Source organism: Mya arenaria, chromosome 8, assembly GCF_026914265.1.
Source record: "Mya arenaria isolate MELC-2E11 chromosome 8, ASM2691426v1".
Classification (NCBI taxonomy): Eukaryota; Metazoa; Mollusca; class Bivalvia; order Myida; family Myidae; genus Mya; species Mya arenaria.
Window position 1 is genome coordinate 17,142,967 of NC_069129.1, and position 26,222 is coordinate 17,169,188.

Genomic DNA, 26,222 nt, shown 5'->3' on the forward strand with positions numbered 1-26,222 from the left:
TTACGCTGATCCACCTGGGGCCCGTCCTTTACCTAGGTCTTCCTCACTCTGTCAATCGTTGCGCTGGCCCTCGTGTCCATAGCGGTAGCTACGCCACGAACCCTTCTGCCGGTCCCTACGTCCTCAGGTCAACCACGTTGCTGGTCAGAATAGAATGGCCTTCCATCAATATATAGCCTATCGTACGAAATCCAGGCACGCTTACCATGGCGGTATACGATCTTCGGTGCGGCTATGTGCGGTAATCTCAATGCAAGAAGTTATCAGTATCATGCAGGATTTCGCGTTGTCGTCGTACGAATTCATCGCGGTCCTAAAAGCTAAAGAACTTGAACAACTTCCATGAGTACGTGTTGTTCAGATAAAGATTGTTTATTCTATGAACGCGCTTAATTTACAAACGATCAGCAATGTCCTGTGCAACATTTAGGTTGCCTACTGTAATGTCGCATAATTGAGCTTCATTCTCAGCCGAATCATCCTTTTCTTTCGAGATATTCCCGAATACATATGTACCCAGATACTGCTTATCGATTGCGACTAAACCTAAAACATTTCTTCCCTAGTTTGAATTCCAGCGTGACGAACTTTATCAAGCTATTGAGTCGTTATACTACAAAGCATTTACACGGTCCCCAACGGAAATCACATACGTCAACATTTTCTTTATATGTTCATTGACTTTGTTTTAAGAAGCGTCAATGGTATCCAGACGCGTGTTGTCATTATTAAGTTTGCTGTCGATTCGACTGGTATGCGATGACGCGTCCCGTTAGACCGGTTTGAATTTGTTTTCTTTTTGAACTCATTGTTTTATTTTTCTTGACTCGCATTTGGAACTCCTCGGCCATTTTTTTCCAAACAACCTCGGATGTATGCCGGTACATCAGTTGAAGTAGTTCGTAAATTTTTGAATTATATCATTTTTTAAATGTAGTGTTTTAGAGTCGTATTTATTGATCTAAGCTTAAATTGATTGCCATTGAAGTGTATTATTGCAAACATAATTAAGATTCCGAAGAGTTTAGTTATCAAGTTTAACTGCTAAATAAAATTACTACGCGATCTACTTGCAGCGGACTTAAACGTATCACTTTTTGAGTATGTAAACCGTCCAAATACATCCGAGGTTGTTTTCGATAAAATGGCAGAGGAGCTCCGAATGCTTGACTCGATGAGAAATATAAGTGTTGATACACCTGTAAGAACTGTTGTTCAACATTAAGCAAATCATGTTACGGGCAATTATAAACATTTCGAGGTGTACGAAAGCATGCTACTGTTGTTGTCACCACATTTACTAGTTCGAGAAAGGGACAAATAGTGAATATTAACATTGCTCCTAGTTGGGGGTTAGGGGAATCCGCCTCGATAGCTCAGTGAGCGATCGCTTTGGGTGCGGATGGTCGGGGTCCAAACCCCGGCCGCGTCAAACCGAAAAACATTAAAATATGGTACCAGTAGCTTCATTGCCTAGCGCTCGGCACTTTAGGGGTAGTACTGAAAAATGGTGTACTCCGTACTGGTTCAACCCAGGTATAAGTTGTATTCCGTGTAACGGTGCTTTACACCGAGCACGTTAAGGAACCAAGAGATCTCTTCGCAAATAAAATATGATTTCGCACCCGGATCTCTTGTATCCCACTCTGTTTCTTCAATTACAATGTCTGGATCTGACTGCGAAACGCTGTCGCTTGTATCTCATGTCACTTATGGCATTTAAACACAATTTAAGTCGTGATGGCGTCACAACGGGGTCAAGCCATGCAACCAATAGGCGCGAGCAGACTTTGGTAAACTCAATTAAACAAAAGAGGGTCACGGGAACTTGATCAATAATAACTTAGTTAGTGTTTATGCGAAACCCCTTTTACCAACCAGCGCTCATGCGTGAACTCTAAACATCTTACTTAATCAAACCCACTTTTGATTGAATGGAAATTTGGCGGTTGTTTCCGTAATAAACCTTCTAAATAATCAAATGGAATTCGTCCGTCGAGCTAATTGGTAGAGACATGTGTCTGAGCATTAAAATAAAGTTAGAACAAGTTATGTCAAATCTTTATGCTAAATTCGTTAAGATTTGGAAAAGTATGTTAGAACTGATTGAGATTGAGATGATAACATGTATTTAACACTTGGAGTACCAAATTATGTCATGTCTGTTAGTTTTGAAACTGCAATCCTTATATATGTATTAAGGGCGGTATCGAGTAGTCTTAAAGCGATTTAAATATGCTTTGAATGTTCATCACCAATTATATTCACGGTCGCCTTCATAACTGCTTGACGAGTTAAAAAGTGTGACTGATATATTTTGAAACAGTTCATTATTCAGCAGTTGTTTAATTAAATGTCGGTTTGACAGAAAAACATATTATAAAACATAATTGATTACTTACAACTTACCGATTGTTCAGGAAGTGATTAATGACATCGTTATTAGCTTTTAAACGTGAACTATTGGATGATGTGCACACATATTGAAATATAAACAAGTAAAGCTAAAACTGTTGTTTCAATAATGCAATGAAACTACAGTCAGAGAAAATTCATAACCAAACTCTGTTTAGGACCACCAGGCAAATCTTGTTGGAAAAAAACAGCAGATCACAAGTGTATCCATTTAACGTCCAAAGCAGTAACGATTAAAAGTTAGTGCTCAATGATGACGTTAACAACGTTGTTAACTTAAAGTTAACAAACTCACCTTGCTGGCAAACCACCCAATCGTTTGTTTGCTTCTTATTGTGACCTTTTCTTTAAGTTTCTTATATATCCGCATAAAAAAGTTGGTAAAAAATAATCCTGAATCATTTCGCATAACAGATTATAAAAAATGTTCACAACAATTGTTGGTAAATATTTCATCAGCGTGGTTCTCCAATGAAAACATCATTTATTAGAATTATAATTTTTAGAATACTCGTATATCCAAACACATTCTTGCAAAATTAGTCTAACGTAAAAGAAAACATGCATATTGTTTTTAAATATATGTTAATGCTTATGTTACTGTTGCATGTTGCATAATATTGTAATGTATATATTTATTTTTATAGATGTTTATTTGTTAGCAGTTCATATAAGTAAACGAACACTTTCAAAAATCATATATATCATATACTTCTCAATTCGGGTCCGTTGATTGACCGGTTCTCTGTCTAACATATAACAAATAGTAGCACAGTGGTAGGGTAGGTAATCCAGACTAAGTACTACGTTGGATACCTAAAATAACCTTAATCTATCCGGTAGCGGTTTTATCAGTGTAATACGAACGCGGACCAGAATGTTTACAAGCGTCTGTAGACTGACAGTTTGATCAGATGTAAACTGTCAAACATTTTTATCATTATGTTTAAAGGATATAACGTGTATGACACTGTGTAACTATGGGAAAGTTGGAAGAAACAGAACCCACCGTAGAGGTGGAACACCACAAACTTGAGATGAAACGCTCAATATCGTTATTTCATGTCATTTCTATATTGTGCTCAGTTACTGGTCATGTTTCTGTTTTCGTAGCACCTGCAGCTATTTTAAGTTACACGGGATCTATAGCATTGTCGTTGATATTGTGGGTTTTCGGTGGAATTATGAATCTATTTCTAGCATTATGCTTCACAGAATTAGGGACTATGTTTCCTAAAAGTGGGGGAGCATATGCATACATCCTTCAAGTATTCGGTCCCCTGCCTGGATTTCTTACAGCATGGGGCTACCTAACCCTGATCTCAGGTCCACACTGGGCTTTTTGTGCATACAGTGCATCTCTGTATGCAATGAAGCCATTTTATCTTGATTGCAAGCCACCTGATGCTGCAATAAGACTGCTTGCGATTTGGATATTGGGTGAGTTTTAGTTTTGGTATTTGAATACTTTAACGTATTAAACCAGGAACTGTATAGCTTAAATTTTGATAAAATTTTACACAGTGTTAAATAAAACACCCTATTACGCATAGAACGGAAAAAGTGAATGTAAAAGGTAATTTACTATTTAAGATTGCTGTTGTGATTATTATTTTTTTCATATCTTACAGTGACTTTTGTTGCCATCAACTGCAGCTATGTCAAGTTTGTGACAAAGGCCCAAAGTGTGTTGACAGTGACAAAACTCGTTGCTTTGTTGTTAATAATTGTGTGTGGTTTAATCAGTTTTGTCAAAGGTATGCTTTCGCTTTCTTTAGAACTATTCTGCAACTTGATTCTCAAAATATCTTTTGGTTTACTGATGCAATTAGCGTAATTAAGAAGACATCTATGTAAGTTCAATTTGGGCCCGTCTTATTGTTTTTATTATCATTTTCTATCAAAAAACAGTCAGATGTTGTAAATGTTTTGCATGAAACTCGTTGATTTTGCTACAAATAAATTGTATCTATTATCTAGATCATGCTATTTTTAGATGGTGCTGAGAACTTGTCAGATCCTTGGGAAGGCACAGAAAGCAGGCCATTTGTGATTGCAATGTCTTTATTCTTTTCAGTATTTACTTACGGAGGATGGTAAGCTATCTTTGTTTTAATCTATGTATTTTTTAGAGGTTTTAGTTTTCTTATATCTAAGCTTATAAATAAAATATAAATGCTGCTGATACTATTTTTACACTGTTTCAGGCAGATTGTTACAAATTTAATGGAAGAAGTAAAAAATCCAGGAAGGTAAAATACGATTTCGGTCAAAAGTTAAAAATGATTTTATTTAATATATCTATTCATGTAACAGTAACTACAATACTTTGTTCAAATCTGAAAACATTTGATAGGAATAAGAAAGGAATTATAATTCTATAGAATTATATGGAAACGTATATAACGTAAATATATTATGAACATCATTTTTTAGAAGTCTTAGAGAAAACAAATGCTGAAAACTAGATTCCATTCATATTATTGTTCTGTGCTTCAGAGACTTACCGAAGGCTGTGTATATAAGCATGTTTATCATCACTGCTGAGTTCACCCTCACAAATGTTGCATACTACATAGTAATTGATAAATACGACGTCCTGCAGTCGACCACAGTTGCAATGGTATTTTGTTTTGCTGTTGATAGTATTCATATAAAAATATCTGAAAAGTCATGACAACCAAGATTACATTGTTAGACCAGATAGTATTCATGATAAAAATATCTGAAAAGTCATGACAACCAAGATTACATTGTTAGACCAGCTTCTCATATACACATGTATGTGATAGTATACATGTAAGTGAACGATTCTTTGTCCATTGGTTTGTTTAAAAATTAGTATATCCACCTTTTAGATTAATTTTTCCGATATGATAAACTGCTTGCATTAATTTCACGCTTAAGAATGACCTCAATATATTTTCAGCTTTTCTTTGAGCGTTTTTATCCACCCTTGATGCCTGTTATATCGGCTTTAGTGGCCATTACGGCCATCGGAGTGTTAAACTGCTCCATCCTTGGACATTCCAGGTGATCAAATTATCAGATCTGTGTGAAACGCATTGTGTCATTTATTTGAGTAAATAATCAACTTTTTGTTTCCAATTAAAATAAGCCATATGTTTGCGTATTTTAATGACTTTCCTTATGTCAGGGTCCTTTTTGCCGCTTCAAGAAATGAGCAAGCTCCTGTGATGTTTTCAATGATCAACACAAAGTTTCTAACACCGTGGCCAGCAATATTTCTTTTGGTATGAGATCATATTGTGTATTCGCCATAACCATATACTTAATTAACTTGAACGATTTCTTTTTGTAGACTCTAATGCCATTGGAAAACGTTTAATAATTGCACAGTTGAAATGCGTAGTTTTTTTAACAGACGCTTTTACAAATGAACAATAGTAAACATTATTAGACTTAATACTTTAGTAAACACCACATTACTAATAACTTTCGAAATCAACACAAAATCCAAAAACTATATTAAACCTAACAAAACTAAATACTTGAGTAAATATCACGTAGCGAAATACCTTAGTAAACATTACATAACTAAATACCTTAGAAAAAATCACATAGCTAAATATCTTAGTGAACACCACATAACTAAATACATTGGGGAACACCACATAACTAAATACTCTTTAAACATCACATATCTTAATACCGTAGTAAACATCATATAGCAAAATACATTAGGAAGCATCACATATCTAAATATTTAATTAAACACCACATAACTAAATACCTAAGTAAACAGCGCATAATTGAATACCTCAGTGAACATCACATAACTAAATACTTTATTAAATAGCACATAATTTAATCACTCACTAAACATCACATAACTTAATACTTTATTAAACATCACATTTCTAAAGGAATTTTACAGTCCTACATGAAAGTCTTAAAATCATCTACATGTATATACTCAGATTTTTTTCATTTACATTTCTTATTTTGAACAATAAGTTTCTTATATATGAATTTCCTTTCGTTTTCAGACCCTATGGTCAATTGTGATGCTGGTGTCCGGTGCCTTGTTTACGATGATGGAGTTGGTCAGTCTGTTCTCAATCATTCTCAGCTTTTCTGTTGTTGTTACGCAGCTTTACCTTAGATGGAAGCAACCGCATGCTGAAAGGCCTTACAAAGTAAGACTTGTATTAACAAAGCAGTATTTTGTCTATAAAAAAACACACTATTTTAAGATTTATCCTTCGGAAGCATAAATAGCTACCAGAGCTCCGGTTTGATTGTGTCTGTGCAATGCAATATAGTATGTGCAAGATTGTCATTTGCTGGTCTAGTTTATTTAACCAAATCATGAGGTACAATCTGAAAATTATGTATATGTAAGGCTGACATATGCAATTTCATTGCCATAAACATTTTAGAATGAGGTTAACTTGTATCCTCGACTAACCATGATGCGTGGATGTAAGGAATAAATTAACAATAATAAAGTTGAACAAAACATTACTTTTATCCGACATGCCATGTATTCATCCTTTTTACTTATATAACAAGTATGTAAGCACAACAGGCCAAAATTTCACATAAATATTGCGAACAGAGAACAGCAGCTTCTGAAACTAGGCCACCATCTTGACTGTAGTACCTAGATTCTCGAACTCTGACATAATCTAGGTCAACACATTTTAACTAGGTCAATGCTGTTTTAATCAATTGGTTTTGGTGAAAAATAGTCAAGCTTATCTTCAAAAATGTTCATTTCAAAATTTCAACTTAAAATTGACAAAATAATGCAAATTATGTAAACATAAACATTATATTAGTCAAATTTCTCCTCATTTTTTTCTAGAACGCAGGTTTTTAATGTCTTTGTCTTATGGCCACATTTTTGTGTCATTACCCTTACAGAAATTGATCCGAATAATAGCACTCTGCTTAGTCCTTTTTCTAGTCGTTTTATTTCCATTTGAAAATGGATTTTTGTAAAATAATGTATTTCTGCCTTCGGTATAATTCTGATTTTCTAGTGTTTTGTTTAAACTTTATTTATTTTAAAATGTTTGTGAAAAAAATGAATTAATTTATGCGAAGTTATTCTCGTTGGCACGATTTTGCGTGAGAAAGTGGTCTTGTGTTGTGGGAGAAACCGGAAAACCCGGAGAAAACCTACTTATCCGGCTGGGCATCCAGATTGTTCAGATCATAAGAACACATTTCAACTAGAACAAATAATCAGACGAACAATTTTGTAACTTGTCCTATATGAACAACCTTTATTTGGGCGATCTGACCAAAAAGTACGATGTACGACCACGATCATTTTGAAATACGGTAAAGACATTGGTCCAAAATAAATTCAACCACTATGTGAACTTTCACGGGTTTTTTTCAGTGAGTTGAGTTCTTTCCTTTACTTGAAAAGATTCAGAGCATACTCTTTCTTTGTTTGTGTCCAAACTATGATTTGTTAAAAACTGTAGAATGTGTTTGTAATTAATGCTGGGACAAGTGTGAGGTTATTTGCATATAAACTAATTCAACCCCTAGTGGACGCGTGTTTTACTGACCGTTCCAAGGCGGTAATCCCATTTTGATGCGTGTGAGGACCACAGTGGCTTGATGATAGCAGCTAAACTGAGATATGTGTTATGGTATGTAAAAATCAAATTTGGGTTGGATGGACTGTTTTTTTTTGTTTAATGAGTTTTAAATAGCTCCTATCATTAAGCTACTGTGGTGTGGTCTGCTTGTGATGTTTGGGCGCTTGTGCCTCTCGTTCAGTGCCGTTTGGGCTTTCATTTGATATTTCACTAGACTTGTCCCTTAGTTTTCATTGTATTATTGATGAACCTTCTACAAACTACGTTTAATTAATGTGCATGACAAACTGTTTTGATATTATATTTTTTTATTGCAGACATTTCTTTTCATTCCAATTTCCCAATTCGCATTGATCATCGTCGTGTTTTTCTTGTGTATCTACCAAGAACCTTTAAAACTTGGCCGTGGCCTGGCCATCTTAGCGGCTGGTCTTCCTGCATATTGGTTTGGTGTTTTATGGAGGAAAAAGCCAAAAGTTTATCACAGATTCATGAGTAAGTACCTATTTATTGTTTTTATTTTATTTGTAGTTCAATTTTGCTTCGCGGTCTGGTCCGCCGATCACTGCATATAGGCTTTGTCTTTGTGATCACAGCGTCAAGGCTTAGGCTTGGTGATCACTGCTTCTAGGCTTGGTCTGGATGAAAACTGCTTCGAGGCTTGGTCAGGATGATCACTGCTTCTAAGCTGGGTCTGGATGATCACTGTTCCTAGGCTGGGTCCGGGTTATCACTGCTTCTAGGCTTGGTCAGGATTATCACTGCTTCTAAGCTGGGTCAGGATAGTCACTGTTTCTAGGCTGGGTCATGATGATCACTGTTTCTAGGCTGGGTCAGGATGATCACTGTTTCTAGGCTGGGTCAGGATGGTCACTGCTTTTAGGCGGTCTGGATGATCGCTGCTTCTATGCTTGGTCAGGATGATCACTGTTTCTATGCTTGGTCTGAATGATCACTGCTTCTAAGCTGGGTCAGGATGATCACTGTTTCTATGCTTGGTCTGGGTGATCACTGTTTCTAGGATGGGTCCGGATGATCACTGCTTCAAGGCTTGGTCAGGATTGTCACTGTTTCTAGGCTTGGTCTGGATGATCATTGCTTCTACGCTGGGTCAGGATGATTACTGTTTCTAGGCTGGGTCCGGATGATCACTGCTTCTAAGCTGGGTCTAGGTGATCACTGTTTTTATGCTTGGTAAGGTTGATCACTGTTCCCATGCTTGATCTAGGCTTCTGTTGTATAAACATATTGTTCATTCCAACGTAATTTGGTTGGCATATGACTCTGACTTGTGTAGGTAAGTTATATCAAACTGTTTTGGTGAGTTGTTAAATGTTTAAAAAATAACTTTAAAACATGACTTCTTTTTTTCAGAGTATATAACTGTAGGATTACAAAAGCTGCTTTCTGTTGGAAAGGCGGCATGATGTATCTCCAGTTCCAACATCAACATATATGGTTGTAGTTCCGACCCTATGAAATGAAGTCCGTTATGCTGAACTGTTCACAGTGTGTTTATTGTAACATATCTGAATGTATGACCATTCTTGGAAATCATTCTTATTTTTAAGATAGTTTTAGAACAGTAAGCGTATTTATTTTTCTATCTATTTTGCTTTTTAATATCCTACACTGTTATATGTATTTTACAACTGATGCTGAATGTGTTTTTCTAGCGGCTTCATGTTGATTTTGTATCTGATGTAATTTACTTCCTAAGTCTTACATGTGACCCTTATACATTTTGTATCTGATTTTGTATCTGATATAATTTACTTCCTAAGTCTTACATGTGACCCTTATACATTTTGTATCTGATGTAATTTACTTCCGAAGTATTACATGTGACCCTTATACATTTTGTATCTGATTTTGTATCTGATGTAATTTACTTCCTAAGTATTACATGTGACCCTTATACATTTTGTATCTGATTTTGTATCTGATGTAATTTACTTCCGAAGTATTACATGTGACCCTTATACATTTTGTATCTGATTTTGTATCTGATGTAATTTACTTCCGAAGTATTACATGTGACCCTTATACATTTTGTATCTGATTTTGTATCTGGTGTAATTTACTTCCGAAGTATTACATGTGACCCTTATACATTTTGTATCTGATTTTGTATCTGATGTAATTTACTTCCGAAGTATTACATGTGACCCTTATACATTTTGTATCTGATTTTGTATCTGATGTAATTTACTTCCGAAGTATTACATGTGACCCTTATACATTTTGTATCTGATTTTGTATCTGATGTAATTTACTTCCGAAGTATTACATGTGACCCTTATACATTTTGTATCTGATTTTGTATCTGATGTAATTTACTTCCTAAGTATTACATGTGACCCTTATACATTTTGTATCTGATTTTGTATCTGACGTGTTGTTTGCCGTTTTTTTATATCTTAAACGCGCACGTGCTAATTTAAGTCATTCAACATTCTATTGCAAATGCATAACACTTATATGAAGGTATACGATGTATAAATGAGCTTTTTATTTTTATGGTAATAAGGTTACATTTTTATGCCTGATGTCCTCATATATTGATACATTTGTTTTTAATTTTGCTTTTAACTTCAACTGAAATAACCCATTTTCAATCTTTCCAGGTCAAAAAAGCATATTATTTCTCTACTCATTTTATCTTTAAAGTGAAATCAAAATAATAAGCTAAACGACTATCACAATGTATACCCATTTTTTGAAAATTGTCTATGACGCATATATATATATGCGATGTAATTATATAGTGTAGGACTTGTTTTCAAAATCACATAAATTTTATCGATCAATTATTGGTATGTATTTTGATATTGTTATGTATTAAATGAGTGCTTGTTGAATACCATGACAATGCCTGGTATCGCTCTTTCTATTCTTATTTTAACCACCCATTTTCAGTTAAATATAAATCGATACATTCACATCGATCTATATTAAATACACCTTAATTTTAAGTGATAAACCTTTAACTATTTACAAAATAATGCATTTATGGAAAATTTTAAATACTGAAAACAAGATTGTTACCGTGTAACTAATAGCTGAAAACGCAAAAATATTAACTGATTGGTGAATGCTAAAATATATACAGTGATCAACTATCGTCTCATAAGGTAGATATACCATGTTTTCTGCACCTTTCTTTCAAATTGAACTCAGTATCCCTCATAAGAACCATTGTTTTCGACATTTATTTATCCTTTTTGGTATATTTAAACAATTGTATTAATTGTGGTTAATCTTATTTGGGAGGAATAGTGCATCCTTAAGGCTAACCATAGGTGTTTGCGTCTATCGTTTGCGAGTTGGTTCCCTGCTTACTGTGTATGCGTTAAGATGCAACAAGGATACACTGAGTGACTAGACAAATTCAAAACGTGAGCGACAGTCACTGGCGTAGCTCCAAGAAGGTAACATAGGCCGGGGCCTGAACAGCAGGGGCTGATCCAGGATTCGACGTTAGAGGGGGCGTAACTTAGGGGCCTACCCTTTTCACTTGCGCCCCTCCCTCAGAAACGAAATTTATTTTATATTTGATTAAAAGTGTTGGCAGGGGGGTTAGACAAATGGTGCATTTTGGGCGTGTTTTATTACTTTTCTTCTCCTATATTGAAATAAAAAGTAAACTTGGACGATTTTAGGGGGCGCACGCCCCCCCCCCCCCCCCCTGAATCCGCTAGTAAACAGGATTTTCAAAAACAGTATTTTTATAAAGTAAAAGAGAATGCATTTAAAACCCTTTAGAGTTTGTTTTTATTTCTAAACGCATCTAGTCTGGAGTTCCTTCCCCTAACACTATCGTTATCGGGGGGTCAGGCAAAGGCCAATAATGGCGGCGACCAGTGGACGCCTATTCTGTAGGTAGGGTCGGGTAACCCATAGCAAATGTATTTTTATAGGCCTTAAAATTGGAAAAAGGGCTTCTAATTTAATTGAGCTGAGAACTTATGCACCAGTCAATTGTAACCACGGGGATTTTACCTTTTCTTTTTTCTTTCCAGACAAGTGATCACCGAAACTCGAGTGTACCATTATATTCTACATATAAATAGTGTTCAAATGCCGTTGTTATATTAACTTGATCAACAAAAGTCAAATAAATGGTAACCTTATAGCGTCCACTGGGCGCCGCCATTATTGGCCTTTGCCTGACGTACTGTATGAAATATCAGTAAGCAGGGAACCAGACTAAAACGCATCCTGCACTAAAGAATTCGCGGGGGAGCACGCGTATGTGTTTCATTTCTGTACTTTCAACTCTAGCATTGACTGTGTTAATGAGTGCACGGTACAAGAAGTGTATTACTAATATAATATATGTATTAGGTTTATCAGTGAAAGCATGTGATCTGCGTGTTTATTTTCCTTTTGCTTTGTTTTGTAGTGTTATTGAGCTTTAACGTTTATCATGCGACGAGACCGATAACTAGTAAGCTCGCTTTTTAAAATAGTCACTGCTTAGTAATGGCCCTTGAATTGGCAAACTATCTCGCTTAAATACATTTAGTTCCTATTAGTTAAACTTAGTGATTAAAGAATGGGTTTACTTTCACGGATGAGTTGATTTACCAGCCTCTGACTCGTGAAATTCATTAAATTGATTTATTTCATCAAAGTTCAATATTAGTTCATTGACCGTACTTTGAAACGCATTACTCGCATTTGTCAGCTATTTGGCAAAAATGAATACAATTTCATGGTTATGTCAATGTTTTGTTAGTAATACTAGTAGTACTCCACTGAGTTTTTTACTCTAGTTTCAATATATAAGTCTGACGTAGAATTATTTTTTTTATGTTACAGGGACATTTAACCGATGTGTTAATTTCGTTTTTTGTTGTTGTTTTTTTTGTTTTTGTTTTTGTTTTAAACTAAAACCATGGTTTAATATATATAAAACATGATATCAGTCAGAGCAAATAAACGCATTCAAACACAAGCATATTTCTTTTTCTTATATCATTGATGGTGTAATAACACCTTTTGGTGCATGATACATGAATTAAATTATATAATAATATGCGAAAGAAAACTTGATTTTAAATAGAATAACGCACCAATCAATTGTAACCACGGCCCTTCAAGTTCCGAGGGGGGGGGGGATAGCGGGGGAAATGGGCCGTGTTTTTACCTTACAGAACAGAACAGAACAGAACAGACAGTTTATTCGACTTATACATGTGTACATCGTCGTAATACATATAGTTATACATATAAACATGTCACGTATCTAAACTTACAAACATAATATAATAAAATAAAATATAAGCAAAAATATTATGTAAATTGGATACCAAATAATTATTATGTTAACTTTGGCAGTGAGAGAATGTTTCATAACTACTATATCAAGTTAAATTATTTATAAGTGCGTTGCGTATAATAAATGATTCTTTAATATATTTACAAACATTCATAACTTCCTTTTTATCACATGATACCAATAATTGATGGAATTTGAACACAGATGGATTAACATAATAGCATCGTTTTATATAAGTTACACGTAACTGACGATAGCATGGACAAATACATATGAGGTGATATTCATCCTCTATGTCCCTACTATTACAACATAAACAATATCTTTCGTTACGAGGTATATTGTAACGTGCATACAGGTGGCCCAGCAGTGCCGAGTGAATGCGGTGGTTTTGTTGTTGCGCCGAAAATAGCGGAGAATGGGCCTTACCTAGGATGTCCCCGGGATGCGGGGGAATTGTCGGGGATCTTATCAGCAGTTTGTTCTCAGGGCGGAGATTTTACCCGGGATTGGCTGGACCGAAAGTCAAAGTCCCCGCTTTTCACCTTCCGGGAGGGGGGGGGGGGGGTACAATTGACTGGTGCACAAGAATAACATTCGATAAAGCTCGTCCTTATCTTACAACCGGAACTTAGTTCATCCTCAACCTATCGTCTGTTTCAATCGGACGAGCCTCGGTGAGTAGGGTTTATTTCTTAAATAACCGGTTTCAACCAGCTAGCAGCTATAATGGCGACCATCAGTGATGTGTTTTAATTTTGCTTAGGAATACTACGGGATTTATAAAACTGTTTTTCAATAATCACATTCACTATTGATACAGTTGTTAATCATTGATATATTTTCTCTTTTTATGTCGTTTTCATATTACCTAACATTCATGTAAATCGAATTAACATAAAGAGGAAGATCGCGGAAGTTCAGTGAACACGCGTTTATAAATACGAAAGAAGTGACCTAAGAACGACCTTTCTACGTCAATATCGATCTAGCGCTATCAGCTGCTCTGAGATCCATTCTTTGGTTTGCTCTGAAGTATTCACGAGCATTAAGGTTCACCTAAAATTGCTCGTTTTGACAAGGAAATTAACAACTATCTGTTGTGCTGAAATAATATGCTCATTGTAGCAGAAGACACTTGACTCATTGAGGCTACGAAATATACTCACTGAACCTGCATATAGATCGTTTTAACAGTTGAAGCAGTACACAGAATAAAATGGCGGATCTATGGGATACAGACAAAGGTAAATTTAGTACGGTTTATTTTTTATCTTGGATTGCATGTATTCATGTATCGTATTTCTTAACTAAGAGACGGATAATTTCAGTCTAGTTTATCTCCGTATTAGTTTGATACAACTTATGTTATTCCGAATAAAAATACTATCGTAATGTTATGATCGCAATGCGGCGATATATGTGCATTTCCTCAATGGCTCGATTTTTGGAATTTTAATGGTATTGTAATGTTCTGTGTAGTGTATAACGCATCAGCCAATCGTAACCACGGCCCTCAGGTCCGGGAAGGGGGGGAAATGGGACGTGGTTTTACCTTCCAGGCCACCTACTACCTTTGTTTTCGCGCCGAAATAGCGGTGAATGGGCCTTGCCTAGGATGTCCCCGGGGTGCGGAGCGTTTAGCGGATATTTTACCAGCAGATTGTTCCCGCAAGGCGGATATTTTACCTGGGATTGGCTGGACAAAAAGTCAAAGTTCCCGCTATTCCCCGGGTCTGGGGGCCGTGGTTACAATTGTCTTGTGCATAATAAGAACATAAACTTTAAAGTAACAGCCCCTTGTGTATGTAAAGGGGTATATAAGTCAGAACCAAAACGGGATTTGCTTATTCTGTACAACAGTTAAACAACAACTAACTATGATTCTTTGAATACATGCATAGATATAAAGGCGTGAATGCTATTCGCTGACTACTAGCTGGTGGGGCATATCGATCTTGCAGAATATATCAGAGACCACTACATCCCTCCCATTTCCGGACATGGATTCTATTTATAATATTAGATTATCGATCCAAAAGTCTAATTCATTATAAAAAAAAACTAAATCCCTTTACTATACTTCTTGATCATAATGTTTTCTATTACCAACTGAATTTTAAGAGTTTATTGTGAACTTGATCGTTTCAGTGCTTAAAGCTGCACTCTCACAGATTGAACGTTTTGACAACTTTTTTTATTTTTTATCTTGGAACGAGCCAATTTTTTTGCGAAAATCCATGGAAGTCAGTTAAATTAGACTGCTGACAAAAAAATAAATCGAAGATTTTTATATTTAAGTTCAAAAATTGATGTTTTATGCATTTTTCGTAAACCGTTAGTAACGGTTTAAGCCACAAAACATTAATTTTCGAACGAAAATATGTCAGCAATCATATATCATTGGTTTGCAGATATTTACGCAAATATTTGCTCTTTCAAAGACAAAAAAATAGAAAAGTTGTAAAAATGGTATATCTGTAAGATTGCAGCTTTAAGAGTCTATAAATCGATCCCTTCTTTCCCTATATAAAGAAAAGTGAAATGTGTGACCCGGTCACTTCCAATATAAAATGGCATGTGAAATTACTATAGCAATAACATTCCGACAGTCAACAATGAACACATTACTCTAGTATGATTCGCCGAAGTCATTAGTCAGTTTAATTTTCAGAAACTTGAAAATGGAAGTCAAATACTTGAACGTCAACAAATTTATACTTTGAATGATTATGAACGTTAACACTTTAACATTAAATTCATAACCGGTATTTTTATCATGATCTGTTTTCGATTAGAGATTAAGACATTAATCCGTGATTTCGAATACAATCATTGTATATATGATTTTTATGGACTTATAACTTGATATTTACATACTTGTTATATTAATCGGACCATCGATTAGTCTTAAAAACATCTAGGGGGTTTTATGCTGACGCTGTGGGTGGCGTTGAATATCCAGTTGTTCCGTATTTTCTGCCGTACTGCGTAGTTCCCTCATTCACCTCCCGTTGCAAGGCTGGGTGTTTGTTCCATTTTGTGTTTGACAAACTTGAAAGTGGAGAGCATCTCATTATAAGTAGTGTCCGGTCTTTAATGCGGACAGTAATCATCGAACCTTTTGATGAGATAACATTCCCTGGTGTGGGTTAAAGGGTCGTGTCAGCTTGTTGTGCAAACGTTGTTTAATATGTTTTACACCATTCAAAGATTTTACTCTCAATATGTATAAAACCTAGCCTGGCCTGACCCGACACAAAATACTGAGTCAGCAGGCTAGGCTATGCCAGGACAGGCTATGCTAGGTTTACCTTGCATGAACGTTGACAAGTAGTTTGTCATGCCCAGTAATGACCTAACTTTGCCTATTTTTCGTTTTTTCCATGTTTTAATGGCTGCGACTTTCTCCGGGTGTGGTGATATTCCGTTTTCCGACAATATATGTCCATAGAACTTAATTAAACTTTTTCCGAATTCACCTTTTTGCTTGTTGAGAGTAAGGTTCTTGTCTTGTAGTCTTTAAAGTACGACTTCTAACCTGGCATCATGTACTTCCGTATTTGGCCCGTGTATAATGTCATCTGAAATATTCAATGTCCCATCATAGCCTGATAATACCTGTCTTTTTGTTTTGAAATATCTCAGGTGCGACACTCACACCGAAATTTAAGCGTTTATATCTCGAAAGTCATATGAGGCAAACACGATCATGTTACGCGATTCTTCGGGCAGTATTAGCTGATGGAACCCGTTGTTGAAGTCCTCTTCTGGAGCCATTGAGTTCAGATTTTATAGCATCAATTGTAGGCACGACATGCCTTTCGCGCTTCAATGCTAAACTGTTTTTTTCTCATGTTAAAAATAAGCGAATTTCATCAGGGTTGTTGGATTTAGGTGCTACCAACAGATTCGAAACCCAAGGTGTCTCCGGTCTCTATTTCAATCGCGTACTGTTGTTCTGGGTGTTTGGTACGCGGCGTGTTGCCTTTGCTGTGTGAGCTACAGATTCATCGATATGAAATTTGATTTGTTGAAATTTGAACTTTCCCTAGCCCTGTGAACACTGGCTTAAATTTTTCACATAAGTGAATGTATTTCTCGTCCTTGGACTCAGATTTAATACTGGTATTATTTCCGATTCCACAGCAGTTTCATAGCTGACCAGGTTTTCGGATGCTCCAAGAATAATCCGCTGCTGTGTACTTCAAATCAGATTCTATGGTGAATGAATTCTTTGCTTCGATTGGAAGAGCGTTTTTTACCAGTGCGTATGCTTTAGTGTTCGATTTTGTTTTTCATTTTAGGCATAGTTGCCATTTTGCGTTTTATCTGTGTAACAAGCACATTTAGGTTGGAACCTGTGTCCACCAACACAACTGCATCAATTCTGTTAATTTCGACTTTGATTTTAGGGAGTTTCCTGGAACTTATATTGAATACTGAAACTAACCTTTGAATCCGAGTCACTGTCATTCTTGTCCCAGTTTCAATGAGTTATCGCACTTGCTGGCCTCCTTGCCTAAAGCGCTTTCTGCATACCTTTACAAAATGGTTCTTTTTGTGGTAATAGTTGCACGTTGCACCCTGAGCTGGACATGTGCTTTAATGTGGATATACGCCTCCACAGTTCCTACATGATTGCTTTTGCTTATTTGGTAGTTGTCCAGGATACGCTGACTTTTGTGTAAAAAATAATTAATAAGTATCAGGAACACATTGCAATAATGCCTACTCGGTGATTATTTTGTGGATGGAATGATGACCAATGAGTTAGACCATGCTCAAAACACATTTATTGTCAATAATAGCATTTCTTTTCCGAAAATCGAGCCAGAGTGTACATTTCCGTTTTCATTAAGTTATAAGTTCAATGTTAATGGTGTTTATATCTTGTTATTGCCATTGTTTTGCTAATTGAAAAAACAAGTGTTTTAAACATGATGCGTACCATGTAACAATACAACACGACAGAAAATGATTATGTTTCGTCATGTTAATAATATATATTTCCTTTTAGCCATGTCTTCTGAAGTCCCGGTGCCAGAAAACATACTTGAAGAAAATGCGAACTTAACAGCTACTCAACTTGTTTTAGAAATGAAAAGTGAGCCACATCCATGGTCAGAGCAGACCAACCAAGGAAGTACATCCGATGCTGAAAGCTATAGTAGCGAAACACCACTTCTGGAGAAGGCTGAACAGACATACACTGTTGCACACGAGCAAAATGTAGAGGAAACGACTCCAAACCCCACGTTTGACACTTGTACAGTCAATGCACCTGATCAAACATCTTACTCGGTGGATGCTGCTCTTCTTGATTTTACGGGGTCAGCTTTGACCTTGAATTTTACTGACGTCACTGATATAGTTCAAATGGCAGGCATTCAACCACCGCAGATATACGGAAGCGGTTGGGAGTTTGGAAGTATGTGCAGTATCAATCTGCATTCGGTCCAAGACGATGGGGTCCGAAGTAGTTGTAACACGTTGACAAAACACGATGATATTCAGGGTCTCCAAGATCGACTGCTATCAAGAATATTTGCTGAAAAAATATCCAAGTCCGAGTTTGGTTCTGGTTTGACTGGTAAAGAATTGAATGTACAATCGCTTGAAAAACTCCAACCTATTATTGAATACGTCGCTCCACAAAAGACAAGAAACATGAGGAATGTGATCATGGTTTGCTTAAGCAATATGTTTCTGTACTCTGCTGTCTTTGGACTGAGAAATTTGCAAAGTAGCATCAATACCGAGGCCGGTGTTGGGGTTCTGTCGCTTGCTGTTTTCTTTTCAACGTACATGATCGGGAGTTTTGTCAGTCCGTTTATCGTCCGAAGGTTTCCCCCAAGGACCTGTCTTTGCTGGAGTGCATGTGGACATATCTTCAATATTGTTGCAAACTACTACCCCAAAGTGTACACACTAGTTCCAAGCGCTGCTCTTCAAGGAATAACTTCCGCTGTGTTCTTAAACGCTATTAGCACTTACATAACCGAGGTTGGATTATTTGAAGCCACAATGAAAAAGAAGTCGCTTGAGACTTATATCAGTCGCTATTTTGGCATACTTTCTCTGAGCTACCAGTTTGCAACGGTCGTCGGAAATCTGGTTTCCTCTGTTATATTTATGAGTGCTGTAACAAGAACGGAATTGCATCAACAGTTTTACAATGAGAACCCAAACAATGCTAGTATTCTAGTGAACATTTACCAAGACGGAAACACTACTTACACAACAAATAACACTGACGCTGTGGTGGCAGTTCCAGCCACATGTGGTGGCCAGAGTTGCTCGATGGAGAGTGACGTCACCGGAGATTCCGTATTTGACGATCTGGATAAGCTGTTCCTTATAGGAACGTATACTTCATGTGGGATCATTTCCATTGTTGTTATATACTGTATGCTAGACAAGGTACCAGACTTTAACCCGAAAAAAATTACTTGCCGTGACCTAGGGAAAGGATGCGTGGGAATCTTCAAGATTCTCATTGACCGGAAATTTGGCCTCGCCGTACCGCTGTGTCTTTATACCGTCCTGAGCAGTGGCTTTGTCGTCGCCGACATATTAAAAGTATACATATGCGGTTTACCTTCTTAGTTGTGTTTCAGAAGCATGACTGTGGAAAACAAAATTCGTAAAACATTCCCTCGCAGTGATTTTTTTGGAATTATTTTTACCGCCTGTGCCTTGCAAATTGGGAAAAAAATGTTGCCTTTGGGAAAAATACAAAATCAGGCCAAAATAGCTAATATAATGGCAAATATACATGATTTAACCTTTTTATGCATACATTATGCTGTGAAAGGGTAAGTATTGTCAAGATTTTGTTTATATTTCAAGGAATTCATTGCTTTTTATTCATAAACGTAATGTACATTTATCAAATTGGGAAAAAATTACAAAATTCTGGGAAAAATGGCCAGTTTTTCGCAAGGGGAAACAGCAGTTAGAAGGCAGTAAATTGCACCAAAAAAATCACTGCCTCGTGGGTGAAAATGTCATATGTTCGATTTTATTGACACCACTTTTAGCAATGTTTTGCATTTATTTACATAAGGGTTGTCCGCTTTTTAATTGGTATGTTATCATGAGTAAAATGAATACTTTATACTTGACATTGGTCTTATAATTTCTGTATTGTCATTTGTATCCCTATTTTGTTCAGAGCTTCATCACCTGTCCGCTCGGTGTTCAGATGGTGGGCTATTCCATGATCTGTTATGGGGTGTGTGGGTCGCTGAGTTCTGTTGCAGTTGCCAAGTTTACACGCCTGACCGGAAGAATGCCCATTGTTCTCTTAGGTAGGTCATCTAGAGTAGAACGTTTTTGTTTTGCTTTTACATTTGATTTAAGCAATTAAGTCTTAAAATATTTACTGATTACAACGATTGATTGCAATGAACTAATATTTTTTTTATTCCACAGTAGATTAATCGTGTTTCACTAAATAAGTCTTAAATTTACCAGCGAAGCAGGGTCAATCCAGCCAAGATGATAGTGATCCACCATCATAGTATTTTACAATATGGAGTAAAATGAAATGGAATCTCCAGGTTTTTTTCTTTCAGGGAACATGTCTCCCATTTATTATGCTAATTCTCAACTTTTGTTTTCAGTGGTTTAGTTTACTTTATAGTAAACTATTCCATGGATGCCACTTGGAACTGTTTCCACGCCAAAGGAAAAGTGGGATGTTAGATCTTCTTGTTAAGGAGTTTAAACAATCTTGAGAAAACAGAATAAGGAATACTTATAGGTTGGTTTACCTGTGGATTAAGGCTAAGTTTAAGCAAATAAAATTTGCCTTATCCAAGGTAAGTAAATTCGGTTATTTACCGTAGCACAAGGATGAGGATTGGTAGATGGCGTTTTCCTGCTATCCGAGGACGTGCACCAGCGGGGTCGGGGAATGCGGATTTTGTCAGACTTTTCGAAACAAATCATCGACCAATAATAATAGATACTTAATTATAATTATTCATAGATGCTAAGATCAGTTCATTCAACAATCTTCAGCATTCTCTCAACTCATTAGCATTAGCAAAGTATCGGTCTGTTTGGACTTTAAAATGTTTTGTTCATTGGTTTTGATGAACTGCTGAACACGATACGAATATTTTGAACAAAGCCGGACAAACGGATTTCCTCCGAGTACTCCGGTTTCCACGACAACATTAGACCACAATCTAGCGTATATATAATCATGTTTTAATAAATAAAATTAAGGAATCGCCACGATTTCAAAGTGGGTGTGAAGGACAAATCAAAGTCTAATTTCAAAGGTGAATCGTTCGCAAACAAAATGCATACCTGCTTTCACACATTGCTTAAAATAGGTTCAACTAGTTCTTTCTAGCGTCTTTGGCAGGATTTAGTAAACAAAATCTGTTAACAGGACCTCCCCGTATGACTTTCGGAATGCAAGGTAAAATCATTACGCGTCGCAAGGGTCAGGTAAGGCAAGATAGTGAGTAAAACTTTTAGGATAATATAAACCATCGACATAAAATACAAGGTCGCTCCAGCAATATTGTGTACTTTCAGCTGCCGCTTTAAACCTGGGCTGTCTCATCGGCATGATGTACTGGGAGCCGACTGAGCTGGAAAAGCCCTGGCTCCTGGCGATGTTGGGCGTCTGGGGGTTCGCCGATGGCATATGGCAGTCACAGACCAATAGTATGCACCATTAATTTTGACACCATTATACTATTACTATAATGCATATAGCGTGTGGGGGAGTTGATAGGAACTGCATTTGATAAGCTACAATGCTAATAAGCTATTGCAATTTGATTGATCGACAGTTAATATACCATCCTCATATTTAGCAGTGTTTGAGTCTATGTTCTGTCATTTTGCTTGAGTGGAATGACAGATGACCACACCTATTTTGTTCCTTTTCATTAGGTCTGATATCTGCAGTCTTCGCTGACCGCTATGAGGAGGCGTTTGGAAGTTGTCGGATTCTACAAGGAGTGGCTGGAATAGCCGTTTTCCTCATGTCTAATTTGCTTTGTATGATATCAAAGATACTTTTCATCGTCGGCGCATGCGTAGTAACAACAACCTGCTACATTGCACTTGAAATCGCTGCGAAGAAAAACACGAAACCAGCAATATCTGTCAAACAAGTCGAAGTCAACTGATTGGTAGTATAGAAGTCGAGGTTAATTGATTGGTAGTCTAAACCGATTGAACATTCCGCTGAAGTGTTAATAGCATACATTCAGGGAATGTATTGTTGTATCTCATATGTTTTATCATCTCATATGTTATACATGTGAAAAGGTAGAAATATTGCTTCTTTTTGAAGTGTGTTATGTTTTAAAAATATTCATATTAACAAGGCTTTTTTGTGCCTCGGTTCTACATTGTCACCCCGATAAGTTGGTCATTCATGTATATTTTGTTATTGTTTTGTCAATATCTGTTTAATGTTATAACGATATCAGATTGGACGATCAACTGCTGAGACTTCGGATCAATTTATTTTATTTATTTAAGTTTTGCTTTGTACAATGTTACAAGGCCACCTGAATCGAGCGCCGATCGAGCGTCCGAGATAGGGGTCTCTGCACATCTAAAGAATACAGATCTGGTTTGTTCTGGATCCATCAAGAATTGCAGACGATATTTTAGCAATCCGTTAAGCCTTTCTTTGTTATCATGAAAAACATTTTTTACACTTTGTTTAAACTTAATAAGTTAAAACAACTTAATATACTGTGTTCACTCAAAACATAACCTTTACATTTTTGGACTGTATCTTGCAAGTCATATCTGCACGTTTAGTGTATGTATTTATGTTGTTGTTTTTTCGTTCCATACTTCACGTGAAAGGACAAACAAACAACTATATGTAAATACAAATATTTACATTTTTTGCGTGTTTTAAATGCTATTCATATATCGTAGCATTTTAGTGTTCAGCCGTGGAGCTACAGCATGCCAGAAATAACATTTGAGTTTATAAAGATAAACTTTTGGTTTAAAACCAAAGATTAGCTGTTATGCCATGCATACGTGCTGTAATCGATATTGTCTTGATTCTTGATTTTTTACCATTACATGTTTCCATATATGTTTACACTTGTTTCTCATATGTTTTTCACTATAACTAGGATAATCTTTTTTGCTCTTTTTTCTTGTTTCATGCCAATTTTGTTATGACAACTAATACCTTTGAATTTTCGCCTCAATTCAAAATTTGTTTTCCAATGTATTCTGTATAGCTTTCGCTGTTTATATGTGAATTAACCCAAATATGTTTAAACCAATGTTATCTTCATTGATTCAAGTAATGCAGAGTTTGTACTTTTGTTTTATTTTTTATCTTGGACGCTTTGAGTAATTTATTCAGGCCAAACAAAAATGGTTTGTTTCCGATATCACTTCCAAAATATAGGGTAAATGGTCGGGATCTTTTTCTTGCTTTATTCAGTTATTTAAAGTTATGTCTGATTATAATTTTTACACTTGAACCGTTGCCGTTTAGTCTTGGTACATTCACGCCTGTTTTCAATCGTAACAACTCGGCAAACTCCGGCAAGCTTCGTTGAATAATGGCCGAGGTGTTTCAATTGGCCTACTTCCCGTACAACTGACTACCAAATATTTATACCAAAAGAAAAAAGAATAAAGGTTAGAAAAAGTATGTCCGATAGCCATAAAAATAGGATCGGGTGCGAAACAAATAGGGTAGGTTGGGAAACCGGGAACAAACATTGTTTTGTTATGCTTTATTATGCTGATTGTTTTAAAATTGAGTGTAGCACTGTATATTTCAATGATTTAATTCTGTCCAATACAGTTATTGTTTTATCGTATGTTGTTTCATCTGTTTCATGAATGCTTATGGAAGTTTTGTGATGATGTATTTATGTTTGAAATAGATCGCGGTTATGTATTAGAGGCACACAATAGAGGTTGATGCAAAATAAAAATAAATAATCCATTATCATCTTTAATTCCTTTGATTTGAATGGTAAAAACAAAAGAAATACCTATAATTTAAGTACGGATAAAAATACTAGCCACTTTGATTGTGTTTTTTTTTTTGTATATTTAAATTACTTAGCCACAAAATCCCCAGTTAGAAAAGCGCCAAAACATCGCCAATTTGTTTATATATGTACCTAAATCATATGCATTTGTTTGTTTTGATCATTAAGTCAATTGAGTTAAACATGCAAAAAAATGCATTTACACAAAAATTAAGAACTGCATCGACCCTTATTGTGCGCCTTTAATTGAACGGTTATGTTTCATTGTGTAATTTGTAGGTTGTGTTTTTCTCTTCATTACTTCTTCATCATTATTTTACAATGGCCTGATAGATATCTTTGGTAATGATTTGAACTTCATGTGCAGATATCATGTAATATTTTTTCCCCGTCTCATTCATTTTTTTGACAAAAAACTAACGAACAGAAGTGCTATATAGTTGTGCATACATGTTATTTGATATGTTATAAACTGCGATGTAGTTTACTTGTTCTATTATTTAATTTGCTAACATATTGTTTTCATAAAAGTGCTAACATAATTGCGTTACCAAGTAACAGCAACATATCAATATTTGAGTAACCACATGCCGGTTAGAATCACCATTAACTATTTTGGTATCTATTTTCTGGTTAAAACCAGTCCCGTGTTACATAGAGATGTCAGTTATCATTTTATAGCAGGGAAGCTTCACATAATTTACGACTTCTCTTTATGTACGTGTTGCCGTCAGACATTTTGAATTCCACTGTTGGTAGGTGGATGAGTAAACATACGTACGCTACATGTATTTTTATAGATAGTGGCTTTTTTATTGGTAGGGTTAGCTTTGTTTCGAATGGACGCGCTAATTTGTTAGAGACACTTGAGAGATTGTTGTTGTTGTTGTTGTTGTTTTTCTTAATTACTTTGTGGTAAATGTTGTTGTTGTTGTTTTTCTTTATTACTTTGTGGTAAATGTACATAAGCTATTATGACTGTGTAAAACTAGATTAATCGAAATGAGACTGATGAACAATCCGGAAGTCTTACACTAGTGCTTGGTAAAAAATATTTAACACGCCCTGCTACTTAAACTCAAAGATTTGAGCAAGTCCTGGGCCGGGGGCATTTGAACATTGCGGAGTAGGTCAGTGGTAGGTTTAGCTTCCTGTTTCTAATGAAGGATTTCATCAGTTTTGAGTGAAGATTGTTGATTGAGGTAGTTATGACAGCCCTATGTACATTCTTTAATGGCTAGCCTGTATCTTCATCATTTTCAATCCACAGTTTTTTTTTGCCAAACTTTCTTTGTAGGTATTGTAAATAACTGGTAGCCATTTTCGAAATTAAGTATGCCTTTAACTGAGTATTTTAATTATATATAGTTGATTATTTCCCTCCGCGTATTGAGTGTAAAATTATATGTATATAGGTGATAATTCCCATCTGCCATGTTAAATATGTAATGCATGTTCTCCATGATGTATAAATTATAAATGTGATTTTGACCAATACATTAAGTGTGATTTTGACCACATTTAGCCTGAAGTGTTGTCTCACGTAGTTGCCTCATGTATATATGTCCTGGTGTAATAGTATGTGAATAAAGCTGTAAATACATTTGTTTTTCAATTTTGTTTCTTCATTGATAAAATCACTTGAAATGATAATGTGATGAACTATCACTTGAAATGATAATGTGATGAACTATCACTTGAAATGATAATGTGATGAACTGTCACTTGAAATGATAATGTGATGAACTATCACTTGAAATGATAATGTGAAGAACTATCGCTTGACATGATAATGTGATGAACTATCGCTTGAAATTATAATGTGATGAACTATCACTTGAAATTATAATGTGATGAACTATCGCTTGACATGATAATGTGATGAACTATCACTTGAAATTATAATGTGATGAACTGTCACTTGAA

The 26,222-nt window shown here is 35.8% G+C and overlaps 2 protein-coding genes across 5 annotated transcripts; both read left to right on the forward strand.

Moving 5' to 3' along the window:
• Positions 1-3,321: 3,321 nt before the first annotated feature.
• LOC128242808 (Y+L amino acid transporter 2-like) lies at positions 3,322-13,722 on the forward strand. 2 transcript variants are annotated; one of them, XM_052960145.1, is made up of 10 exons: positions 3,322-3,855; positions 4,047-4,172; positions 4,412-4,511; positions 4,623-4,667; positions 4,915-5,038; positions 5,345-5,448; positions 5,573-5,669; positions 6,426-6,575; positions 8,315-8,492; positions 9,372-12,908. In XM_052960145.1, exons 1-10 carry the CDS (start codon positions 3,396-3,398, stop codon positions 9,422-9,424), a joined length of 1,437 nt encoding a protein of 478 aa, XP_052816105.1. In that variant the 5' UTR covers positions 3,322-3,395; the 3' UTR covers positions 9,425-12,908. The 2 variants fall into 2 exon arrangements, with proteins under 2 accessions (XP_052816105.1, XP_052816106.1); XM_052960146.1 differs by lacking the exons at positions 8,315-8,492; positions 9,372-12,908 and adding an exon at positions 13,640-13,722.
• Positions 13,723-13,977: 255 nt separating this feature from the next.
• LOC128242809 (protein unc-93 homolog A-like) lies at positions 13,978-25,899 on the forward strand. Of its 3 annotated transcripts, XM_052960147.1 has the most exons (5): positions 13,979-14,528; positions 18,302-19,863; positions 20,459-20,594; positions 21,838-21,969; positions 22,201-25,899. In XM_052960147.1, the coding sequence occupies exons 1-5, from the start codon at positions 14,501-14,503 to the stop codon at positions 22,437-22,439; spliced, it is 2,097 nt and encodes a 698-aa protein (XP_052816107.1). In that variant the 5' UTR covers positions 13,979-14,500; the 3' UTR covers positions 22,440-25,899. The 3 variants fall into 3 exon arrangements, 2 of the variants coding, with proteins under 2 accessions (XP_052816107.1, XP_052816108.1); XR_008262718.1 differs by lacking the exon at positions 22,201-25,899 and having other exon boundaries at positions 13,978-14,528; positions 20,459-21,049; positions 21,838-21,974; XM_052960148.1 differs by lacking the exon at positions 22,201-25,899 and having other exon boundaries at positions 20,910-21,968.
• Positions 25,900-26,222: the final 323 nt, after the last annotated feature.

What these genes read in the sequence shown, in the direction of transcription:
- LOC128242808 (XM_052960145.1), top strand. Translation starts at nt 3,396, where the DNA reads ATGGGAAAGTTGGAAGAAACAGAACCCACCGTAGAGGTGGAACACCAC. An exon ending in GAAGTAAAAAATCCAGGAAG is followed by an intron (nt 4,668 to 4,914) that starts GTAAAATACGAT and finishes TCTGTGCTTCAG; the next exon opens with AGACTTACCGAAGGCTGTGT. An exon ending in ATGCTGAAAGGCCTTACAAA is followed by an intron (nt 6,576 to 8,314) that starts GTAAGACTTGTA and finishes TTTTTATTGCAG; the next exon opens with ACATTTCTTTTCATTCCAAT.
- LOC128242809 (XM_052960147.1), top strand. Translation starts at nt 14,501, where the DNA reads ATGGCGGATCTATGGGATACAGACAAAG. An exon ending in TCTATGGGATACAGACAAAG is followed by an intron (nt 14,529 to 18,301) that starts GTAAATTTAGTA and finishes ATTTCCTTTTAG; the next exon opens with CCATGTCTTCTGAAGTCCCG. An exon ending in TCGTCGCCGACATATTAAAA is followed by an intron (nt 19,864 to 20,458) that starts GTATACATATGC and finishes TATTTTGTTCAG; the next exon opens with AGCTTCATCACCTGTCCGCT.